The sequence below is a fragment of the Medicago sativa genome, chromosome 2, assembly GCF_051527215.1.
Source record: "Medicago sativa cultivar Bolivia chromosome 2, Bolivia_mono, whole genome shotgun sequence".
NCBI classification, from domain to species: Eukaryota; Viridiplantae; Streptophyta; class Magnoliopsida; order Fabales; family Fabaceae; genus Medicago; species Medicago sativa.
The window spans coordinates 58075275-58093034 of NC_140750.1; the positions used below are offsets into that span (position 1 = coordinate 58075275).

The 17760-nt window shown below is 35.9% G+C and overlaps 1 protein-coding gene and 1 pseudogene across 2 annotated transcripts; one reads left to right on the forward strand and one right to left on the reverse strand.

Annotated features, from left to right (window-relative positions):
• Positions 1-2493: 2493 nt before the first annotated feature.
• On the reverse strand, positions 2494-3593 carry LOC146949269 (uncharacterized; annotated as a pseudogene).
• Positions 3594-3915: 322 nt separating this feature from the next.
• Positions 3916-11293, forward strand: LOC146949270 (putative disease resistance protein At4g27220). Of its 2 annotated transcripts, none has more exons than XM_085745346.1 (7): positions 3916-6751; positions 7216-7497; positions 7601-8317; positions 8564-9391; positions 9487-9533; positions 10270-10629; positions 11158-11293. In XM_085745346.1, the coding sequence occupies exons 1-5, from the start codon at positions 3929-3931 to the stop codon at positions 9502-9504; spliced, it is 4668 nt and encodes a 1555-aa protein (XP_085601472.1). In that variant the 5' UTR covers positions 3916-3928; the 3' UTR covers positions 9505-9533; positions 10270-10629; positions 11158-11293. The 2 variants fall into 2 exon arrangements, with proteins under 2 accessions (XP_085601472.1, XP_085601473.1); XM_085745347.1 differs by having other exon boundaries at positions 10273-10629.
• The last annotated feature ends 6467 nt before the right edge of the window (positions 11294-17760 follow it).

Below are 17760 nucleotides of genomic sequence, written 5' to 3' on the forward strand. Positions count from 1 at the left end.
CCGGTGATACCATGCAAGAATTGTTTTCTTTGACTGTTTCATTACGCTGTAACGTGTATTTATACAATGATGTCTAACCTGCGCCAAAATTATCTCTAATTGATACACAATATACTAATAATTTATACAATGAATATTTTATATTCTAATAGATTAAAATCATTACATTTTAGGATTGCTTTATAAACTAGACAGATTCCAAATCAGTCTGTTCAACCGATTGAATCGGGAATTGATCAGTTAACCTGCTGGTTTCATTTCGGTTGTATTGCAATCTGGTTGAAATTGAATTAGATAACACCAAGATTAAATATGTTTAAACTGCAGTTGGCTCAACTGGTTTTTTTTTCATTATTTTCTTATTTGTTATTTGGTTCAATCGTGATTGAACCAACTAAACTATGACCCGTATTGCTTACCGGTTCAATCTCTTGTATGGTTTTTTAAACATTGTATGTGCAATACATTATTACAGATTTGGTATAGTGTCACCAATATTTATCAAATTATGAATCAAAAACTTCCAATTCAAAGTAATATAGCAAAGTCAAATACAATCTTGCATGCAGAGTTCTCCGATGTCAACTGATTTTCGTATAAAATGAATTTTTATAGGCAAGGTTGATTATATTAGCACTAGTTTCAGGAGGGCCTTTGTACTATAGTTTGATAGAATAATGACTGCGCAAGAAACTTGCAAGAAAAGTTTGTATGTGACGCAAAAACATTAAGAAAAACAGCATGTAGCAGACCATATGATGAATAACTGCAACACACAAGAAGCAAGACCATTGACCATAGGATTAATAAAAGAATTTGCTTACATCACATGTAAGAGATGGAAGGAAGAGAAGTTCCTTATATTAAAGAGAGTTTCCAAAAAAAGTGTGAAGCATATTTAGAGGTAATTTTCTTCCTTATTTTGTTGTCTGTTTTTTTTTTCTTTCTAATTTTACAAAATCAGTAATGGTTTATCTTTTTTGATTATTTACATCAGTGCAGATAATTTGTGTTTAATCACCCTTTGTCTGCTCTTGTCATTGTATAGACCTGTCAATTGTGTTCCGCAAGAGCACGAGAAAATATTGTCTGCATCTGCTAGTTGCTAGCTTTAACATACTACCTGAAGCTTTAAGGTATTTGCTTTTCCATCAACAAAAAAAAGTTTAAATTTGTTTTTATTTTTTATAGTCCGTGTTGAATGAGATGATTTGAATTGCTTGAGCGAAATTACTCTTAGCCTTGTTATTTATAACCAAGTGATTACAGTCAAATCTTAACGTAGAGGTATTTACTCAACATAATTTAATTTAAATCTAATGCATATCTTGACACCTCCCTCCCCGAAGGTAAAACTTACTAAGCTTGTTGCAAATATACCATTTAAAAGAGAAGATCAAATCAAACCAACTAGTATCAGAGAAAAAAAGGAACAGCGTGGGTTCTGCCACTGTCAATGCTTCGTGATGTTTCTGTTCTCTTCATCACACGTCTCAATTTTCCCTCTTACTCTTCCTTAACATTCTCCTGCTCATCCATCATCAACAACTACCGTGGTACTCCTTACTCTTATCCCCTTCAATGAACTTTACTGTTGGTGCTATAGGAATTCCTGGTGTCAGAATATTAAGTGAATAATTATTAGTAATTAAGTGAACCGGTTTTCATATTTTGGGCTTCTTTGCGCTTAGCTTTCAAATTGTAACAAGGTTTGATCAGCTTCCTATTTAAGCTTGATAATGTATTCTGTGAAAAATAATATACTTTTAGTATTAATTTATTATATTTGGCCCGTTAGATTTAGAAATAGCCTTTATTCAGATCAACACTTACACATAGATTAACGATAAGGCCTAAATAGAGTTTATTAATAGAGGCACTCCTCACCTTACAAGCCGGCTTTGTAAGATGAATTAAGCCTAGTATAAAAACCTGATATGGTATCACAGCATTACACATATTTCAGAATACCAACATGTCACACTAACCTAAGTGCAGATTAAGATAAACCACCAAACTTTAGAACAAAAAGCCATTCCCAAAATTAAAGTTGTCCCTGTACCATCAGTTATCAACACAAACTAAGCATAGTAGTTTCCAAATTTCTAATCTGACCCTGTTTTTAAAACATTTTGTATGGTTTCCAAATTTCTAAATTGATTTTAAGGCTTTTTGGGGATTTTAAAACCAAATTGACTTTGTTGTATGCTTTCTCTGTTCTCTTCTCCTTTCTCTGTTTTCTTTTGTTTTATGGTTTCTCTTGTTTTATGATTTTTTTTTTATTTGTTCCTCTATCTTTTCTATTTTGGTGTTTTGAGTGTTATATTTAATTTTATATTAAATAAGTTATTTTTAGAAATATATAAGTTTGTTTATACTTTATACCATTATTCATATAATTTGTTTAAAAAATAATCAAATATCGGTGACCGCTATATGTCATATCGCTAAACGCTATCCTGTTATCCCACATTTGGGGTGACTACTATGAAACTATGGACACAAGTCTAATAGTCAAATTACATTACCATATCAACATGTAGTCAAGATCAGCTCGTACTATACTGGAATATGGACCACTCAATCTGACACATAGAATGTTGTCAGCATCATTCATGATGACATGATCTAAAAATATGATCACAGCCCAAAACTTCATGTATCCCCAATGCTGAAATGCTTTGCTTTCACAGCCAAAGATCTCCTGAATCTTTGCATCACACATTATTGCCATACGATTCACATATCCTCTAGATGGTTGACCTTTATGTACTCCAAGATACATCTCAGAACCTCTTTCTGTAGCATCTCCCTTTCATTAATGCCGTAAAAGTTAGTAAGTGAATCAGATATTATTACAGAAGGATCAGGTTCAGCACCTTTTGTTCCCTCCTCCACTTCTACCTTCTGTTTCTTTGGGGATGGATTTTTGGTTGGTTCGAGGGAGATTATGTGTTTCACCAGAAGCCTGTTCATCTTGAACATATCAGTACAGTCTGTCTCAAACACCATGCACAGTTCATCATTGCAATTTATCTTCCTTTTAGCTAGGATCTTGGAGATTGTTTTTCTTTATATACGCCCGTAGTTGCTTCACAATCTCAGTCCCTGGCATTGCTGGCTTGCCAACAATGGCCTGAAGTTCGGGAGAAACACCACAGAGTTTGTTGAGGCTTCCTAGGCCACCACTTCTCTTGTCTTAGGTGGGGCACTTTCCTTTGGAACCACTTCGGAAAAAAGAGGAGAAGCTTGAGAAACAGAACCATCAGCAGCAATAGAAGCAATAAGATTGTTACGAAACACATAAGTAACAACGGGGACAGAGTGGGAATTAGGGTTTTGGTGAAGGGAAAAGAGGTCCTTATTTGACAAAGATAGTATTTGTTGTTATGGTGGTGATTGTTGTAACTGCCTATGCTAAACATGCGGAGGAGGTTGTTGTTAACAAGAAGCAAAAAGGAGATTGATCTGAGAGGTAATGAAATCAAGCTTATTGGTAAGATCATGACCACCAAGCTTTGATTGAAGCTCTTAAATAACTCGGTTCAATGTTGTGAATGTTCGTGTTGTATTTCTTCCTCTGTTACATCCATTGCTCTAAATTCTTCATTTCTCTTTGCATTTCTTTTTTAAACTGGAAAATTAACGGACTCATGACATGTGATTGAACAAGTTTTACACTAGCATTGCATACAAATTAAATCTAATAAGAAATTAAATTTTTATTTCAATTGAGAAATTTCTACAATTAAAAGATAATTTTATACATAAAGTTTACAATTATAAACATCTACTTATATATTAGATGCTGGAATATCAAATAAACCCAAGAAATAGTTGAGACCAATTCCAGACTATCTTTTCAGTTTGTTTTTTATTGACTGAATTCCTTGTTTCTTTTCAACTGGCAGCTAGCAAAGGGGTGGCCATGGATGTTATTATTTCAGTTGTTGCTAAAATTGCTGAAATTATGGTTGCACCTATCGGACGTCAATTTGGTTACATACTCTACTACAAAGGCAACCTTAAAAGGATGAATATGGATGTCCAAAATCTGGAGGGAGTAAAAGACAGTGTGCAACACACTGTTGATGAGGCCAGAAGGAACGGAGAAGAGATTGAAGATATTGTCCAGAACTGGCTTAAAAAAGTGGACAACACAGTTGTTGAGGCTAATAAACTTATTGACAGTGAAGGACATGCAAAATCTCAGTGCTCTGTCGGACACTTTCCCAATCTGTGCACAAGGCACCAGCTGAGCAGGAAGACCAAAAAGATGATACAGGATATTTCTGAAGTCCTAGCAAAAGGAAAATTTGACAGAATTTCTTATCGTGCTGCTTCTCAAGTGACAGTCACACCATTTGCTAGAGGTTATGAGGCTCTGGAATCTAGAACATCAATGCTTAATGAAATTATGATGGAATTGAAGAATCCGAACATCTTCATAATTGGGGTGTATGGGATGGGTGGTGTGGGGAAGACAACACTAGTGAAAGAATTAGCTTGGCAAGCAGAGAAAGATGGGTCATTTGGGGCTGTAGTTATGGCAACCATAACTGGATCTCCAAATGTTGAAAATATTCAAGGCCAAATTGCTGATGCCTTGGATCTACAATTTAATAAAGAGACAGAAGAGGGAAGAGCAAGACAATTACGTGAAAGAATAAGCAAAGAGAGGAATATTCTTGTTATTTTGGATGATATCTGGGGTAGAATTGATTTGACAGAGGTGGGAATTCCTTTTGGCGATGATCACAAAAGATGCAAATTGGTGCTGACATCCAGAGATCTCAATGTGTTGAACTGTGAGATGGGCACTCAAAAAGAATTCAGACTTGAAGTTTTACTTGAGGAGGATAGTTGGAGATTGTTTGAGAAAATGGCAGGTGATGTTGTTCAAGAATTTGATATAAAGCCAATTGCTGTAGAAGTGGCCAAATGTTGTGCTGGTTTGCCCCTTTTGATCGTTACAGTGGCAAAGGCTTTGAGAAAAAAGCATGTCTCTTATTGGAAGGATGCCTTAAATGAATTAGGGAGATTTGATCATGAAGGATTGCATAGGAAAGTTTACTCTACTTTGGAATTGAGTTATAACTGTTTAGAGAGTGAGGAACTGAAGTTGTTATTCTTATTCATTGGTTCCTTTGGACTAGACTACCTCCACACTGGAGCACTGTTTTTATCTTATTGGGGGTTGGGCTTATACAAACACTCTCACTCATTGACAGATGCAAGAACTAGATACTACAAATTAATAAACGACCTCAAGGCCTCTTCGTTGTTACTTGAGTCTGAAATTGAAATGGTTAGAATTCATGATGTTGTAAGAGACGTGGCTAAAACGATTGCATCTAGGACTCGGTCATCATATGGGGTGAAAAGGTTCACTTTGATAAAACAATGGCCAGAGATGGATCAACTTCGAAAATGCCATCAAATCATTATGCCTTGGTCTTATATTGACAAGCTTCCTGAGAAGCTTGAGTGCCCAGAAGTGAAGCTGCTTCTACTTCAGAATATAGGTGATTATTTGAAAGTCCCCGATGACTTCTTCTGCATGATGATAGAGCTAAAGGTCATTAGGTTATATGGAATGTTGTTTACCCCTTCTCCACCACCATCTCTTTGTCTCTTGACAAAACTTCAAACATTGGTTCTTGCTGGATGTGTGTTAGAAGACATATCAATAGTTGCAGAGTTGAAAAGTTTAGAGATTCTCAGCCTTGAAAGATCTGACATTATACAGCTCCCAAAAGAAATAGGACAACTAGTTAATCTTCGAATGTTGAATTTAACTAACTGTTCTGGACTTAGATTCATTCCTGTAAATCTTATTTCAAGCTTAACATGCTTGGAAGAGTTGTACATGGGCAATTGTTTTATTGAATGGAATGTCATGAGAAGAAAAGATCAAAGCAACAACGCAAGTTTAGAAGAGCTAAGAAATCTGCCTCATCTAACAACTTTGGACATAATGATTCAAGATACTTCAGTATGGCCACGGGACTTGCAGGTATTTGCAAAGCTTGAGAGATACAATATATTTATTGGTGATATGTGGAAATTGTCTTTGCGATGGTCTGGAGGTGCTTCAGAATCTTCAAGAATACTTAAGTTGGCAGACAGTAAGAGTACAAACATTTTTTTGGATCACGGGTTTAACTTCTTGTTGAATTCAGTTGAGGATTTGTGCCTAACCCAATTACAGTGTGTTATAGATGTTCTTTATGAGTTGAACAATGAAGGATTTTCACAATTAAAGCATTTACGCATTCAAGATAGTGCTGAACTTAAGCACATTGTTAACTCAATAGGGTGCATTGGTCTCCATCCCGCCTTCCCCAACTTGGAGACTCTGGCTCTTCAACATCTGTTTAATCTGGAAGAAATATGCCATGGTTTAACTCCAATTCAATCTTTTGCCAAACTGAAATTGATTGAAGTAAAAGGCTGTGATAAGTTGAAACATCTATTTTGTTATTCCCTAGTTAAAGACCTTCCTCAACTTCTTGAAATAAAAGTTACTGATTGCACACTATTCACACAAATCATTGCTGATCAAACATTCGAGGCTAATGAAGAAATTGACAATATTATGTTTCCCAAGTTGCGTTCTCTTACACTTGAATGTTTACCTAGTCTCATCAGTTTCTGTTCTGTTCCATTGACATTTGATACTAGTTACAAAAAATGTGTTGAGAAGTGTGATGACTCGCAACATATACCAGTGGCACTAATCGATCAAAAGGTAAACATAGGAATTGTCTCTTCTTATTATTATTTGTGTTTTTAGACTAAATTAAGTATCTTTGCGTATTTATTATCTTCCAGAGGTGGATTCAAAATATATTAGATCTCTAGATAGCTATTGTCCTATTGCTAAATTTGAATGTGTTTACAAAATTTATTTCCTGACCAAAGCTCCTTAAACAAATGCTCTTGACTAAACTGATAACTTTAGCTTGGTAAGTGCTACTAACTAGCATAGTGTAAGAAAATGAACATTCTAATCTTCTAATGGTTTATCAATAATAAAAGGAACACTGACCGATTCTAACGACTAGATTTTCTAATTTCTTCCGTATAGGAACACTGAGGAGTAGACTAGTAATTAGTATTAATTCCTTCTACCTCTTGATTATTCTTGGTTGTTCCCCCCAGTATCACTTATTATAAAAAATAACAATTTTGCAATATTACGTGTATCAATAGGTTGGGACGCCCCAGCTTGAAACCTTGAAGTTGTCTAAGATCAATGTTTGGAAATTATGGGATGACAATTTAACGGGCCTTTCATGTTTTCAAAACTTAACAAGTTTGACGGTTAACAAATGTGATAACATAGCTTACATATTCTCATCTGTCGTTGCAAGAGAACTCGTAACCCTGCAGTATCTTGAGATCAGTAACTGCCAAATGTTGGACGATATTATTTCCTTTGATACAAAGTTGGGTTATCATTCTTCAACTCAGGAACCGCTCTATAACGAGGCTGTAAGAACTGTCTTTGACTCTGTAACTTTGGTTTGTTTACCCTTTATAGATCAATTTTGTTGTAGATTGAACTGAGAAGGATTTATAATTTTGTTAAATGCAGGTTATATTCCCAAACTTGGTGAAATTGGTAATCTCCCACATGGATCAATTAAAGTCGGTATGGCACAATCAACTTGCTCCAAATTCCTTCTGTAAACTGAAGCATCTAGAAACTAAATTCTGCAATAAATTATTAAATGTAATCCCATCTTATATTATTGAAAACTTGCTGAATTTGGAGACAATAATTGTAACCAATTGTTCTGCACTGGAAGTTCTATTTGAAATACAAGATTTTAAAACAGGAGCTAGTAGCCAGATGGGATGGGAAATGCAATTGAGGAATCTCACTTTGGAGCATTTACCATTGCTAAAACACATATGGAGTAGAAATCCTTATGGAAACTTAAGGTTTCAAAAGCTAGGGCAATTGAAAGTCGCTGAATGTAAAAGCCTTAATCATGTTTTTCCATTCTCTGTGGCAAAAGAACTTACCTATCTCCAAGTGCTTCATATAGAAGAGTGCGATGTACAAAATATTGTTGCACTGGATGAAATAGCTGACACAGTTCCAATACTTGTTTTCCCAAAATTAACAACTATGCGTCTTCGAAGTTTAACACGACTTAGAAGCTTCTGCCATGGATTACACACCTTGGGCATGCCTATCTTAAGATATTTGGATGTGTATCATTGTGATCAACTAGAACTATTCGTGCCGAAATCTTTAAACTACCCTGCCCCAATTGATCCACAAGCCCTTCTTTCATTTGAAAAGGTAAAGATTGATCTCATTATTCTGCATGCCAAAAATGTTATTTTTAGTTGATAGGTGTGATGTAGCTTTCTTTTTTCTTTTGAAAATGTAAACAAAAATTAATTTGTTAATTTTATTACATGTTTTCATCCTGATTTCCATTAACTTAAAAGTTTATAATTTTATACTCCTGCCTACAAAATAGTGAGCATTATTATTTTCTTAATATAACTATTTGGTCTTATAAATTTTATTATATTTATATAGGTCGTCCCAAACCTAAGGGAGCTTATTCTAAACAGAAGGGATGTTACTATGTTATGCAACGGTCAACTTAATCACAGGCTTATCTACACAGTAAAAGCACTTCGCCTGCGATGTTTTCACAATAAGTCTGATGTCTTTCCATCAAATTTCCTCCAAAGATTTATCAATCTTGAAGATCTTATGGTGTCATGCAGTTCCTTCACAGAGATTTTCTCAAGTGGAAGCTTTCACACTGGAAATTCTGAAACAACAATGAAGTTGAGAAGTCTACTGCTTGTTGAATTACATAGCCTGGAGTTTATATGTGAAGACAAACCTGAGATGCAGTTTGCTGTTCAAAACCTTGTAGTATTTGAAGTATTTAAATGTTCCATACTGGGGACTATATTTCCGTCCTCAGTGCGATTTGAGAATTTAGAGAGAGTGAGAGTGGCCTTTTGTGTTGGATTGGAAAATATTATGTCATCATCGATTGCTACTAATTTACCCAAACTTCAGAGGTTAACTATAGATAATTGTGAAACAATAGAAGAAATAGTTGCAAGTGATAAAGAAAAGGATGTTGGCGAGATAGTTTTTATGAAATTGGAGTTTTTCCGATTGTATAACTTACCAAAGTTGAGAAGATTTTACTGGGGAAGATACAGCCTCAAGTTTCCAATGTTGAAGAAGTTATCTGTGGGAAAATGTCGCATGATAGAAACTTTCTCAAATGGAGTGTTGAGCGCACCAAAGCTCAGAGCAGTACATGTGACTTATGGTTCAAAAGGTCCATGGCATTGGAATGGAGACCTTAATACTACAATAAAAAAACTTTCTGCTGAAACGGTAATGTGTACAACTTTGATTAGCTCATTATAATCAAACTTTCATCGTTTTCTTTCTTTAGTCATTAATGCTTTGGCTTATTGATGAATATCCAGAAATCTAAGGATGCTTGATTTTGTCCTGAATTTGAATGATGGCTCAAGTAGGTAATTCTTCGCAACCAAATGGTAATTCAGAGTTAGCACATTGGACTTTTTTATTTCTTTTGCACAATATTTTGTATTCTGCCATATTTCTGTCTTAGTTTCATAGCCATGCCCTTTATTTTTACCTTTCTTTTCTTTTTTGGTTTAACTATTCATTTAGTTCTTGCAAATATACCAAATTTTGATTGTAGTACTTGTATATTTTGTTTTTCTAACCATGCAACATTAGAAATTTGTCTTGCATCTATTTGTATGAATATTCTGGTGGATATATCAATGTATTGTTTCATTCTCATCTGTACTTTCTGTAAAGAATTTAATTTTGATGCATTGTTACGATATCAACTAATTACGAATTATTTATTTTATGTGACTGTTAGTTATGATTGAAGTCTAATATTTTAAAAGATATGACAAATTGACTAAAAGTGTAAAAAATTACTCCATTAACAATGCTTATTAATTGATTTCTTTTAAAACTAAAGAAATTTTCTATCCTCTGTTGTATATTTGTTAATCAATTTAATTGGTTTTGAGTGGTTGACAGATTTAACTTGTAGTCATGATTCTGATTTTGCATCTATTGTTGACAGATTGGAGTGGTCTTTGATTTTCCAATAAACATATAGTTTGTATGATTTATTGAGGGTCTTTGTCCTTTAAATTATATCATTTAATGTTATTGATTCCTACTCATTATTTATTTCTTCTTTTTACAAAATCACCTATTAGAAGGAAGAAAGTTACAAGAGGGTCATTTTGATAAGCTTCTGATGTAAAAGGGCCAAGATTTTAAGTTGCAAGGGCCCGTAAAGCAATACTGTAGGGCCCTACCTACATAGGAAAAGGATCACTTCTAAGTAGAAAATAGACATGCACGACCTGCAAAAGGATGTGTATGGACGTGCAAGTCAGTGGAAGCCTGCACGGCCAACACAGATGTAGCACGACCTAAATGGCCTTTCGAATCACCGCGTTAAACAACCAGTGTTATAAGATGAGCACAACCGTGCAAAATGGCTGTGCCAATGCTCGCTGAAGGCATTTTAAGTCATATGCATGGTCATGCAATATGAAAGCAAGGTCGGGCAGGTGCACAGAACAACACAGATTTAAGGGTTTCTCATGTTATTGTTTTCCTTTTATATATATCCCTGCCTTTCGCTTATTCATTTATTATAGGATTTCTAAAAAAAAGTTTTTGGGAACTAAGGAGGAACATGAGTGACACATTGGGTTGGAGTGTGATAACCTATTGTTGGTTGGCATAATATTGTGGTCCACATGCATACATTGTTCTGGTCATGAAATTGGCAAAATATAATCATTTGGAAGGAATAAATAACTGACATCAATGAAAAACATAAATTATACTACTAGATTAATTGTGAAGTGAATTTGTACTTTACATTAATGTAATAAGGTCTTCAATAATTGACTCTCGACTTGCAAACTTTATTCCCATTTAAATTTTTGAAACAAAAGTATTATCTCATAAACCATTCTCGAATGGTGAATATTGTTTCCATCTCTGTAACTATTCATTATTGTTTGATTTTCTTTTACTTCAGCTGCTTGTGCAATTAATTGTTGAAGATCTAAGCATTTTACTGATTGTAGGTTATATATCCAAACTTGGAGACATTGGAAATCTCTCACATGGAACACTTGTGAAATCATCAACAGCTATCAGTTTACAAAAACTTAGAAAATTATGGATATATTATTGTGAAAAGATAGAAGAAATAGTAGCAAGTGATGATGAGAATGATGCTTCTGAGCTAGGTTTTATGAAATTGGAGTATCTGCGACTAAGTAACTTACCAAGGCTAAGAAGTTTTTGCAAGGGTAGACATGGCTCAAATTTCCACAACTGCAGAAGTTATCAACCTTCCAATCACTAAAACGAGAAGAAGGAAAGTCTAGAGTGTGTGTATTAGAGAAATGAGAATAAAGATTTTTTTTAGTGGGGTATAGTAGTACCGGGCTATAAAATGTTTGAGGCTCATACCTTGGGGAGGCGTAGCTCCATTGAGCTGCTTGCAGCTCCCCTCAAGTGACGGGCCTGAAAGCAGCCCACTCAAACTGGCACCGGGGAGAATCGAAGTATCGAACCTGAAGGAAGAGCACACTCAAAACTGTAAATTCTTGAGGTTGAATTGGTGGAATTTTAAGGCATATGCTACTTCAGAACTTTTGTGTTGATGACTATCGGACCGCATCTGAGTCAAGTTTTCATGTACGGACAGATTGTATGAGAGTTTGCAATAGTTTCAGATAAAATTTGTCTATAATATAAAAGACATTGCTTCTCACATTAGCAATTTTAGTGTTGAAGGTAAGCAATTGTTTAATCTTCTTATGCAACTTTCCAGAGAGAAATAGCAATGTCTCAATTTGCTTTCTTTTTGTATGTCTCATTTCCTCGCAATTTAAATTGCGAGGATGATAGTGCTAGGTATATTTTTCAGCATAATTTCATGTATATTAAATTTTATAATGACATGAACGATCAAGTTAGGAGTTGTAATTTCTTGGTACGGTCTGGGAAGTGTCAAATGCTCTCTTATACAACAAGGCTTTGATTTATGGTTAAAACTATGTTTGGCAGGAAAATACATGTATACAGTCAGAAACTTGCATAATAAGGTGAAGGTGAGAAAAACACAAGAAGGGGGGGTTGAATTGTGTTTTTGGAAAATTCTTCGTTTCTCCTAAACACTGAACACACTGATCAGAAGCTAAGTGAGACAGCTTCTGAAGTGATTATCAGAATCTATATGCAGCGGAAAAAACAGAGAGAGAGAAGAAGAAAGACACAGAGCAATTATACAGGTTCCTTCCACAAACCGGAAGTAGTCCTGTCCCCCTTGCACTTCCAAGGAGAGTTCACTATGAGTAATATCTGATTACAAATGCTCAAGCACACAAGCAAGAGACTTCCAATGCTCAAGCACACAAGCAAGAGACTTCCTTTGCTCAAGAACACAATCAAGAGACTTCCTGCTCAAGCACAACTGCAAGAGACTTCCTAACTAAACAAAATTACACAGAAAATTGTTTAAGGTTGAACACTTGATATACAATCAGAGGTGCTCACAATACAAATCAGATACAGACTCAATGGACTTAAGAATTTCTAAGATATGACTTTGAGACACAGAAATTCTAAATGAATGCAGAACAATTTCAGCAGAGGTTTGGTACTTGTGAAAATCTTGTGAGTCTTTCGTTCAGCGTTCTTGCATTACCAAAACTCTAAGTCTTCACTCCTTTATATAGAGGTGTGAAAGAGACGTTGTGAAATTGCCAGCACACCAAAGAGTCGTTGTTGAAGCTTGATCTTTCACCAATGATATATTGCCTGATTTGGTTGTTGTCCTATGAAGAACAAATTTGAAATTCATTCCTTATCCAAAGGAACATATATGCAGGCGAAACCGTATTCTGGAGCTGTTTTCTTGTCTTGTAGCGTGGACACAAAACAGAGTAGTGGAGAACGTGGTTGTACAATTCGTACAAAGTACAATGTCAACGCTTTCGTCCAAATTGCAAGCACAAGCCTTCAAACACCTTTGAAATGACCGTTGCAAAATTCCACTAATCCTTTGTTTGTGTTTTCGAATCCAATAGACAGCTTTTGCATTGATAATTCTTCAATTCTTGAATCTTTTGCAAATCCAGTTGAGATTCAGCTTCTGGTGAAATAGCTTCTGATGAGGCAGCTTCTGATGATGCAGCTTCTGATGATATGACTTCTGCAGTTTCTGATGATGCAGCTTCTGATGATATGACTTCTGGACTTCTTGTCTTCAGGAGCACTATTCTTACTTCAGAAGCGTCTTAACTTCAGGAGCACTATTCTTACTTCAGAAGCGACTTAACTTCAGGAGCGCTTTTTCTCTTCAGTAACAAGTTGCCTTCAGGAGCGTCCAAGCTTCAAATTTTTGTTGTTTCCTTTGCTCTTTATTTGCTCATTCAGAACCAATGATGATGTAACTTTATAATTATGGTCCTGTACACTTGAACAAATATTAGCTAGTCCAATTTACAATTTTTAATACCTTGTTATCATCAAAACTCTTTAAGGTTCATTGTTAAACACATTTTGTTCCAACAATCTCCCCCTTTTTGATGATGACAAACAAAAGTATTTAAAATTGATCAATTGTTGTTAATCTAATTAACAAGTTGACTTTGGGGTTCTGAGGTTTGTAAGCTCAGAGTCTGAGGTTTGTAAGCTCAAACTCCCCCTGAGTCTGATAGTCTTTAAGGTGAGGTTTGTAAGCTCCCCCTAAGTTCTATCCAGGTTAATTAAATTCATTTTTCGCACAATAAAAAATATCAGAGCTTTAAAAAATTGAATCATTGAAAGAATTAACTTATAGATAAGAAGAATGGTTCAATTAATTTTACTTGAATTTTGATACTTCTTCGTTCGTTCATAGCTTATACCAATAAGGTAAAAAAAATGATAGAAGTTTTTCAAAAATTTCAAATGCCATTAATGTTAATGGGGCTCAGAGCCTTTAAATACTTGTCACATATACTCCCCCTTTTGTCATTATCAAAAAAAAATGAGATAAAAATAAGCATAAAAGACAAAAAGATTTGAGAAAAACTCAAACATGAGAGAGTATACTAAGAAATTAACTAAATAAATCAGACCAAAGTATATGAACATGAATATCCAAATATCGGAAGCAGCTAAGCAGTCAGAATCATTTAAGCATTCAGAAAAATAAAACAAGATGGTTTCAGAAGCAAGGACTAAAAATTTAAAACACACAACAAACAAAAGATAACACTAAGGTGTGCAACTAATGATTGGTTTGTTGTTGTTTCTTCATCTTCTCCATTTCTTCAGTTTTTGTCTTCAACAGTTCTTCAAGGTATTGTTGCCTCTGGAGAAGAGCCCGTTCCCTTTCCTTAGCCTCTTGCTGCTGCTGTGCCATCTGTTTCTTCAGAAGCTTACACAACCTTGCTTCTCTGGTCAAGTAGTCCTTTTCTGAGAAGAAAGGCTGGTTTGCCAGGAGCAGTGTAGAACTTCTTACTCTGAGATTCTGCTTCAGATGCTCCATTAAATTCCTGACAGAAGCTTCCTTGCTTCTGATGCACTTAGCCTTTACATTTTCAATAAGCTCAGCTGCCCGGTTCTAAAGAGATGCCCAGGAGTCTTCATATGCGTTGGTGAGATCAATTGACCTTCTTTGATCCACCAGATTATGCATTTGACTAAGGATTGTGAGAAGCTCAGCATTAATATATCCAGATTCCAGGATGTTTGTGGGTGGTTGTTCAAGGGTTTCAAGATCAGAATCACTGATTTCCAGGTCTTGAACAGGGTTAGGAACTGGAATGGTAAAGTGTGTTTGTGTGTTTGAAGATGAGGGCTGGTCAGAAGCAATGTGTGCGGTAGAGGTTGAGGCTTGAACATTGACTTGAGAGTTGTCAACATCCATGGGAGTTGGTTCTGGGGAGTGTTCAATTTCAGTTGGTAGTTGTTGTGGTGAAGTTGATGTTTGAGTGTTGAGTTGGGGGTCAATGGTAGCTATTGGTGATTGTGGGGGTGTTGTGGGTTTATGTGGTTTAGGGGTTTGTTGATGGGGGTTTTCTGAAACAACATTTTCAGAAGCAGCTGCTTCTGGAGTTGTTTCAGAGGCCTTTTCTGAGGTAAACTCAACATTTTCTGGAGGAATCATGTTGAGAGGTTGAATGTTAAGGGGTTGAGGGTTAAGGCGAAAGATAGTATCAATGACTCTTTCTCTCTGCTCAGCCAGTTCAGCCAACTTCTCATTAATTATGTGACCAACTGGTTCATAAGTAGTTGACTGAGAGGGCTTTTTGTTGGTTTTGGTTGATGTTGACTGGCTTTTTACTGGTTTTTGAAAAAGTTGAGCTAAGGGTATATCATCATCAGAATCATCAGAATCTGATAATGATGTGGATGCGGAATCTGATGATATATTAATTACCTTCTCGGGTTCAGGATCAGAATCCTCTTTAGCAGACTCACTGGTCATCAGCAACAGTTGCTTGGCTTCTGAAACTACAGACTCTTGTAGCTCAGCGGCAATTTTCAAGACTTTTTCAGCTGCTGCCTTCTTCCCTTGTAACTCCTTTAACTCCCAATCAGAAGCAGCTTGAGCTGTCAAAGTGATATGAGGAAAATCCTTGGTCCTCCTCAAAGCTGGTTTCCTCTTCCTCTTTGGTATAGCTGGTTGTACAGGGGCAATACCAGAACTTAGGACTGCACAAGAGTTGTTGTCTTCAGCTACCTCTTCAATTGATGGCATTGCAGAACCACCAATCTTAAGCTTGACAGAAGCAGGTCTTGCCTTCTTTGCAGATTCTTCAACCTTAAGATATTCTTCTTTGGTCATTTTCCTCTTAACACTCCTGCTTTTTGCCAGAGGCACAGTACCACCATACATTTCCTCAGGTACCTCATCCAACCTGATGACCTCTTTGGTTGCCACATAGTGTTCCTTGATGTACCTCATCTGTACTTCAATAGGATCCTGTTTGCAGATGGGTGGAAAATCCCTCATAAGATCAGACACGACATGAGATTCACTTAGATCAGTTCTAAGTTTGGTGACCTTGCTGATCAGCTTCATGTTCTTGAGAGTTTGAGCATTTATGAATGCTCCAGTTTTTGTATCCAGCATCTGATCTGTGTAGCCTTGAGCTCTGCTTAAACTGTCCAAGACACCTCCTTGATAGAATATCTCTGATAAGAGTCTTCCATAAGGAACCCAGGGCCTTGGTTTATCCTGCAGCTGACTTTGTTTCAGACACTCTACCAAGTACTTGAACATGTATTTGGGCACATTTACCTTTTCCTTCTTGATGAGGTGCTGGAGAAAGACCTTCTGAGCCAAATTTGGTTTCTCATTATCACCACATGGAAACAAATCCTCATTCTGAATCTTCAGAAGCATTTTGGTTTCCATGTTTAATTCAGCATATTTCTTCTCCTTTTCAGAATTGTATATAACCAAGTTAGCTCTTTCCTTCCAAATGCGTTGTTCAGCAGCACTTGAAAGATCAATTCCAGAGTAATATCCAGACGCTTCAACCTTAAGAACAGCTTCTATTTGCCATTGAGTAATTCTTACTGGAATACCGGAGATACTTGATCTGATTTCATCCTCAACAAACGGCGCAAGACCCATTTCTTCTCTTGTTTTCCCTTCTAATTCAGGATACATTAACACCATCTGACTTTCCTCAGCTAGGGATGCTGCTCTGTTGTAAAATTTTGCTCTTACCCAGAAGTGTCTAACCAGAGCTTCGTATGTTGGTCCATTCAACATTTTGAAGTAATGCATGAGTCCTTGCTCTTCAAAGTAGCTTCTGATCCAACACTTATGAAAACCCAGAGAATCAAAATCCACTGGATTCTCTATCTGAACTTGTAAATCCCATTCTTCCAATTTCATGCTTCTTCCTCTGTAGTCATATTCCGGGACCATTCGTGAAGTAGATACTGAATCTTCTTGTTGCGAACTTGATGATGTCATTTGATGATAGACGAAGATTTGAAGAAGATGAAGATTTTAGGGTTCTAAGGTTGAGAGAATGCGCTTACTTCGCAAGAGGTTTGAGAGCAAATGTGTTTGTTGTGAGTGAGTAGTGTGTGAATTGTCAAAGTGTTAAAAGTAAAACGATTGCAATTCAAAAGAGACAAACAAACATAACATTAATGACAAAATTGGGGGCGCGTGAAAAGTACTTTCAAAGCTATTAAATCATCATTGCCCTTTTAGTTATACACCAACACATACAGGCCACGTAAGAAGTTCACAGAGTAACTACAAAGTTAGTGGGCCAGAAGTTACTTTTTAAAAGGTAACTTCCAACGTTTCCACTAATTCAACTATTCAGAAGCAACAAATCCAGCTTCTGGACTTCAGATGCTGACGTCATCATCAGAAGCGAGTTTTCCTCAGAACCTCAATAAAGAGCTTCTGATGGACTACCGCTTCTGAACTAACTTCAGAGCCTAAAATCCTATTCAGGAGCAAGCAAGAATTTAATCAGATACAAAGTGCATGTTCAAATTTTTCTTTATAAAATCAAATCTTTCAACAGTTAAAGGCTTAGTAAATATATCAGCCCATTGATTTTCAGTATCAATGAATTGTATATCTAAAATTCCTTTTTGAACATAATCTCTGATAAAATGGTGTTTGATTTCAATGTGCTTAGCTCTTGAAT